General features: G+C 49.0%; 1 protein-coding gene across 4 annotated transcripts in view; it reads right to left on the reverse strand.

Annotated features, from left to right (window-relative positions):
- The window catches only part of Mavs (mitochondrial antiviral signaling protein), a 14,239-nt gene extending 10,348 nt beyond the window's left edge, over positions 1–3,891 (reverse strand). Inside the window, exons 1-3 of one of the 4 annotated variants that reach the window (XM_055609627.1) lie at positions 3,824–3,851; positions 3,097–3,208; positions 1,148–1,294 (exon numbers count right to left, since the gene is read on the reverse strand). In XM_055609627.1, coding sequence (XP_055465602.1) covers positions 1,148–1,264 — 117 coding nt within the window. In that variant the 5' untranslated portion in view covers positions 1,265–1,294; positions 3,097–3,208; positions 3,824–3,851. Of the gene's footprint in view, positions 1–1,147; positions 1,326–3,096; positions 3,209–3,823 lie in introns of all 4 variants that reach the window. The other 3 variants (XM_055609501.1, XM_055609565.1, XM_055609711.1) reach the window with 3 other exon arrangements.
- Between the last annotated feature and the right edge of the window lie 2,987 nt (positions 3,892–6,878).

A 6,878-nucleotide genomic window follows, 5' to 3' on the forward strand; every position in this document is an offset into this window, starting at 1 on the left:
TGTGTGTGTGTGTGTGTGTGTGTGTGTGTGTGTGTGTGTGTGTGTGTAATGCTGGAATCTGATAGCCCCTAAAGCAAAGAGAAGACTCTGAAGGAGTTGAGAAGGGAAAGGAGCCCAGCAACAACGGGATGAAAGGGGCAGAGAAGAAAGGTGAGGAGACCGAGAATGGGAAGCAAGGCAGGCGGGGCAAGTACTGGGGAAGTTCTAGAAATACAACAGCAGCTGTAGGATTTTTTTATTCACAGGCTTCCCACTTGAAAAGATCAGTTTGTAGTTCCAACACCAGGAAGGCTGAGGTAAAAGGACTGCAAATTTGAGACCAGACTGCACTTCATAGTAAGACCTTGTCTAAAGAAGAAGGGAGGAAAGGAGGGAAGGAGGGAAGGAGGGAGGGAGGGAGGACAAAGAAGAGGAAGAGGAAAACTTGGAAGAGGATTAGGAGGAAGAGGAGGAGGAGGAAGAGGAGGAGCAAACTGTGACAATCCGCAGGAAATATCTTTTACAGCCTCTATGACTGAGTGTTCCTATGAATGCCCACAGGTGAGGCCTGCACACTCTCCTAACCGCCCAGTCCTGCACTGTAACAGCATCTGCATGGGAGACCTCACAAGAGACAATAATAGTACTGAGACACTTAGAACAGGGGACCCCAAAAGCACGTAGGCGGCTCGGGGAGGGCAGCAGCCCAGCCCATCTGAGAAGAACCTAAATACACATGCTGGGTTTTGTTATTTCACTGGCTGCCGAGTGCAGGAGCCTACAGCAAGTCCTTGTGTGGCAAAACACTGATGGCTCTGAGTCCTCAGAACTTACACTCCAGACTCCATCCCAAGATAAGGTCCTATGAGAGAAGGAATCAAAACTAAGCAGGACCAGGACCAAGGATGAACAAAGAGAAGGTTCTGAAACATAGGAAGCCAGAGCCTGGGAAACCTGCTGATTTGATTGCTGTGCAACGTAAAAACAAAGGAAATTCAGCAAGGCTAGAAAAGCCACCATAAATATGCTTGATCTATAAAAGTCAGAAAAGCAGAACAAACAGCAGCCTCGGGGAAGAGGAGGAAGGAGCAGCCCTGAGCTGGGAGAAGGGCTGGGACAGGCCGGACTGCACAGCCCTGCGCTCAGCACACTCCCAGCTGTGGCTCACCTGGTCACTGGCTGTGAGGCAGGGCAGGTAAGGCAGGATCTCCCAAACATCAACACAGCAAAACTTGCTGTGGTTGTTGCAGATATACTTATAGGTCTTTTCCTCAGCAAATGTCATGGCTGCTCAGCTTCTGGAGCGACTCCGTCCCTGGAGGGTGGGATGGACTGAGGGAGACTGACTGGAAGAAAGATCACACAGGGTAACAAGTTGCCAGTAAGGATGGAAGAAGGCAATTCTTTCTTAGCTTCTAGAATCTTTGCATTTTTTCCCCTTACTTTTCTTTTACTTCTTGTTTTTAAAGATCTCTTTTATTAATTTTAAAAATTATGTGTGTGTAGGTATGAGTGTGGATATGTGCATGACTGAAGATGCCTGAGGAGGCCAGAAGAGGACATTGGGACCCCAGGAAATGACCTATTCCATCATTTAAATATAAACATTTAAGGTGCCTTAAATGCAAGCAAGCCTTCCTTGTGAATCACCACAATCTGCAAGCACATGTGTTCTGCTTACTTGTCTCTTATTCGCCCTCAACACTGAGGATAAGAAAGTCAAGATATGCTACATCCAATTTATGTACCATCTGGAACAGGCACCAGGTCAGTCAGCACATACTTGGATGACGAGTCCAGAAAGTAATACTGATTATGAAGAAAATAAAAGGAGACAGTGGAACGGAACTCCAGGAGGAAATATCCTGCCTTAACTGAGGTGATGGAGGAAAGCCCTGATTAGTAACATCTGAGCTGAGCAGCTCTTCACCGTGGAAAGACTGGAGTCTCGGGCAGAATGCAAAGCAGATGCAAAAGTTCTAAGGGTCTGAAAAGAAAGTAGGTGAATGAAGTGGGCAGAGGTCAAGATCAAAGAGGCTACGAGCAGGTACAGAGTTGTGGGAAGGGCTCCGGGTTTTACTTGATGTGAAATAGGGAATCACTGGAAAGCCAAGGCTCTGATCTTCACTGCAAAACTCTGGAGCATCTAAGGCCTTTGGGAGGCCCAGGATGGACGCAGGGTGACAAGTCAAGAGACCACGTGTGAGGAGGGGAGATGATGAGTGTGGCCGGGATGACAACACGAAGATGGGGGTGGGCAGCTAGAGCCCTGGTGCTTTGTAGATGTGGTAAAGGGAAGGGCTGGAATCAAATGTTGCTTCTTGGGAGCTGGGCAACAAAGGTGCCATTTACTACACTAGGGAAGACAGGGAGAAGCCATGGAAACATGGCACTTCAGAGCTCCATTTTGACAAGTTTAAAAAAAAAAAAAACTGTTGGACTCCAAGAGTATTGTTCAGAAGAGAAGAAGGAAGGGGGGAGAAGAGGGAACCAAGTGCCCTTCCTGGAGTGTGAGGCCTCTAGGAGACAGTGTCGCAGAACAGAGGGTACCCACATGCTACATTTCTATGAAGAGCTACAGACAGAAGGTCAGATCAGGGAGATACGGTTGAGGTCTCTGGGGCTTTCAGGAGGTGAAAAAGAATAGCTCTGTGAAACCCTTCCTCCGCCTTCCCAGGGTACCTAGAAAAATATGATGAGGGAGTCAAATTAGCAATTTGCTGCAGTCCAGCCACAACACTGAATGCACTTGGGGAGCAAGTGGCCCCCCCAAAAGCAGAGGATGCTCACATTTGCTCATTTCTAGAGGTCCACTGTTAACAGGAGCAGCCTGGGGTTCTTTTACTTAGTCCTTTGGCACAATCACAAGAGAAGGAAGTGATACCAAGCTACATGGCTGGCCTGCAGTTGTGTGGAATTTGAACCCCAGACTTGTTGCCTCGTTCTATCAGAGCATAGAGGCCCCTGCAGCAGGAAAGCCGCAAAGCCCATCTTTATGCCAAGGTTACTGCCTGGGGATGGGACTACAGGGTGAGAAGGTGCAGCACCGGGGCTCTTTGAAGACACAGAAGACTCTCAGACATAGCTGGCATTAATGCTGCCCTCTCTGACATTCACCTGAGTTCTGAGAGGGAGGCTGAATGCCCTTCAAGTTTTTGAAGTTTCGCAGTATCCAAAGAACATTGGTTTTGCTTTCCTTTGTTTTCATGCTTTTCCTCAGACTTCTTTCCTATCTCAGAGAAAATGAGATGGCAGGGGTATCCAGGACACAGCAAAGCTTCCGACAGCTTCCACAGAGCTTCCGACCAGGTCATGGAAAGAAATATCCACACTCCCGAGGGACAGGTCTCCTGGCCCAGACTAGATTCCTGGGCGAGACCCAGGTCTCCAAGTGCAGGGAGACTGTTGTGAACAGGTGTCATTGCCCACAACTGTCCAGACCCAGGATCAGGCTGCAGGCCGCCGGAGTGGCAGGCCTATTCCCGGTGCGACTGCTACAGGTCGCTGCACACTGCCAGGCCTCGCTCGGGACTCCACGGCCTGCGACAGGCAAGGAGGCACTCCGAGGTTTCTCCTGTCCAGTCAGGGCAAACGCTCTGCACCACTTCCCTGCTCACTAAGGGTGCTGGATGTGGCTCGCCGAACTGCCCGAGTCCGGAATCCGTGTAGGGCAGACCGAGCTCTCCCCTATTCTCGTTCAGGAACCTCCCCGACCCCGCGCGCCCAGGCCCAGGGACACTCCTGCGGACGCTGAGCCGCGTTCGGCTCCCCGTAACGTCCCCTCCCTGAAGGGCGTCAGTGAGCACCGAGCCCGGAGGTCCCAACGCCGGGACAGCGAACTTACCGAGAGGAAACCAGACTAGGCAACAGGTTGACCGCATTCCACCGTGCAGAGCCCTCCCAGAAGAAGGGGCGGGCCGGGGCGGAGAGGGCCGGGGCTTGCCGCGCGGCCATTGGCCAGGCCTGGGCAGGGAGGGGCGGGGCCGGAAGCGCAACCATTGGCCGGGACCGGCTTGGACGGGCGGAAGAGCCGCTGTCGTCCGGGCTGGGAGGGCCTGGGCGGAGCAGCACCAGGCCTGTCGCAGCGCTGTTGCGTGAATCCGCTGATTTGGCTGCTAATGCTCCCTAGGCCTTGCTTCGGGGCTGTTCTGTTTCCCTGCAGGGGTGTAAAGGAGATTATTTTCTTCCAGCTTGGTCTAGAGCAGTTTCCAAGGAAAGCCCAGAAAACTGGCGTTTTTGGATTCCGTCCCAAGTCTCAAGGAAAGCAGCTCTTCTAGCCAACTGCTGGAGGAGAGAGGGTCTTCACGTGTTCTCTATAAACATGGGGTGTCACACAAAATGCCACAGGGGCGTGAGTGCCTAGTCATGTGACACAAGCTGGGCAGGCGGGAACATGATGCAGCAGACTTCGGGGTGTGCACCCAGTTACAGCCGCTTATAACTCAGAGCCAAGGTGACCCGACACTCCGACCTCCCCTGGCACCCGGACTCTTTGTACACATACCCAGGTAATTAAAAAGAAAACCAAGCCACATACACTAGAAAATGTCCTAGTGACTTTATTCATAACAAACAAATTCTGAAACCAGTTCAAACGCCACCAGTAAAATGAATGGGCATTTTACTCTATAGTACACATCAGTGAAAGGTCACAACTTCTTGACGCACATAAACACTGATAAGCTCTCACCGTAGTGGAACAGGTGGCAAGGCTAAATGGTGCTAACAAAGACAAACAAAAAGGTACGCTTTTTGTTTCCAGTCACGTGTTTCAACAAGAACTAAAAACTAATGTACTTAAGAAGAAATGATGTTAGTTACCTCGGTTCACCAAGAGGGTAAACATCCTGTAGCCCGATATAGGTGGTGAGTACACAGCTTGAGTGTATGTAAAAATATATCAACAAGGGTTGGTGGGAGGGCAAGCCTGGAGATGAGTCTGATCCCTGTGACCTACATGATGGAAGGAGAACCGACGCCCAAAAGCACTGGTGTTTATCCAGCCCACCCCTGAACCATAGAAGTAAAACATGAAAAATGCATCAATGACATACTTAATGTTATAATTTCCTAGCTAACACAGTTTTAAAGAGAAGCCTAAGGGATTCAGTGCAAATCACTGAGGTTAGAGCTGCCACCAAACAGGATTAGTTGTGTGACAGAGATGCCAGGACTCTTTGAGTGAGATTTTATTACTGTTTGTCTTGGTGTTCCTGTTGCTGTGAAGGATGCTATGTGCATGGCATCTCTTATGAAGGAAAACATTTCACTGGGTTTGGCTTACAGTTCAGAGGTTTAGCCCAGCATGGTGGGAAGCATGGAGGCACACAGGCAGACTTGGTGCTGGAGAGGTAGCCAAGAGCTCTACATCTGATCCTCAGGCAGCAGGGGAGAAGAGAGCCATTGGGCTTCCTGTTGAGCTTCTGAAACCTCAAAGTCCACCCCCTGGTGACACATTTCTTTCAACAAGGCCACACCCACTCCAACAATGCCACACCTCCTAATAGTGCCACTCCCTGACCCAATGGGGTCCATTTTTATTCAGAACACCGTACTGTTCTTGGTAGTTGTGTACATAGTTCAATTTTATTATTATTTTTTTTTTAGCGTATATAAATCACACATGTGACCAACATGGCAGAAAAACTCCTGAGAGCTGTCTTCTGATCTCTACAACTGCCTGTCCCCTCACCTACAAAACAAATTTGAAAATGTAAAAAGCAATTTTTAAAAAGTGACTGTTAGTGCAAACACCCAAGGACTCTTACTTAATTCTTGCAAACAGAGCACCAGGCCTGTGAGGGATGCCTTCTAAATGTGGCTATAGATAGCCCTGTCCTTGCTGGACTTCGAAGGGCGTTGAGACAATCCAGCTTCCTGGCCTGCATGGTTCCCAGTCACCTGTCCACAGCTCCTATAAAAATCTAGACAATGGCATGCCTCCCTGCATTCTGAGCCACGTTGGCCACACTTCAAATGTGAAATTCATCTGGATATTGACCACTGAGATACAGAACATTCTATCTTAGCAAGTTCCATTGGCTAGCACTGATCTACAGAGTAACTTCAAGAATGTAAAACCATGTGATACAGCCTATGACCTCAGCACTTCGGAGGTGGAGGAAGAGGCAAGAACATCCAAAGTTTGAAGTCAACCTGGCTACATAGCAAGGCCCTGTCTCAAAAAAGAAAGGGGAAAAAAAAAAAGAAAAAGAGAATGAAAGAAAAATGGCAGTATCATAAAAGTCATGGAAAGATTGAGAACTATTCCAGAGTAAAGGAGACCAGAGTGACATCATAACTGAATGCAAAGTGGGATCCCAGGCCGGGTCTGAAGCACACAGAAAAAGGACACCTAGTGGGACAAAGGTGAGATCTGAAATAGGCTTTTGGACAGTTCCAGCTCTATCATGTTACTGTTTTGTTCTGACTGATGCACTGCAGTTGTACAAGAGGCTTGTGCTACTTGAGAACTGTGAGCCTGAAATTCTTTCAGAATTATAAACTAAGATAAAATGAGCAGTTTTCGGACTATGGTTATTTATACGACTTCATTTTATTGCTTGTTATTTCCTAGCCATGACTCATCGTCTTTTCTTTTGTTTGTGACAGGGTCTCTCTATAGCCCATGCTGTTCTAGAGCTCGATGTACACACCAGGCTGGCCTGAAACTCACAGAGATCTGCCTGCCTCTGCCTCCCACGTGCTCTACCATGCCCCACTCATTGTTGTCATTTGTTAGTGGAAGGACAGATCTAAGCTCCAGGCTGCGCCCAGTGGTGGCCTCTCTTCAAAGCTCATCCCAGGTAAGCTATCTTTAGGTCAGGATTCCAAGAAGACTGTGCCCACCATGCCGGCTCAGCAGTAATCAACTCATGTTTTCCCCAGAAGGCCAGGAT

This window comes from Psammomys obesus, unplaced genomic scaffold, assembly GCF_907164565.1.
Source record: "Psammomys obesus unplaced genomic scaffold, mPsaObe1.curated_primary_1811, whole genome shotgun sequence".
In the NCBI taxonomy this organism is placed as follows: Eukaryota; Metazoa; Chordata; class Mammalia; order Rodentia; family Muridae; genus Psammomys; species Psammomys obesus.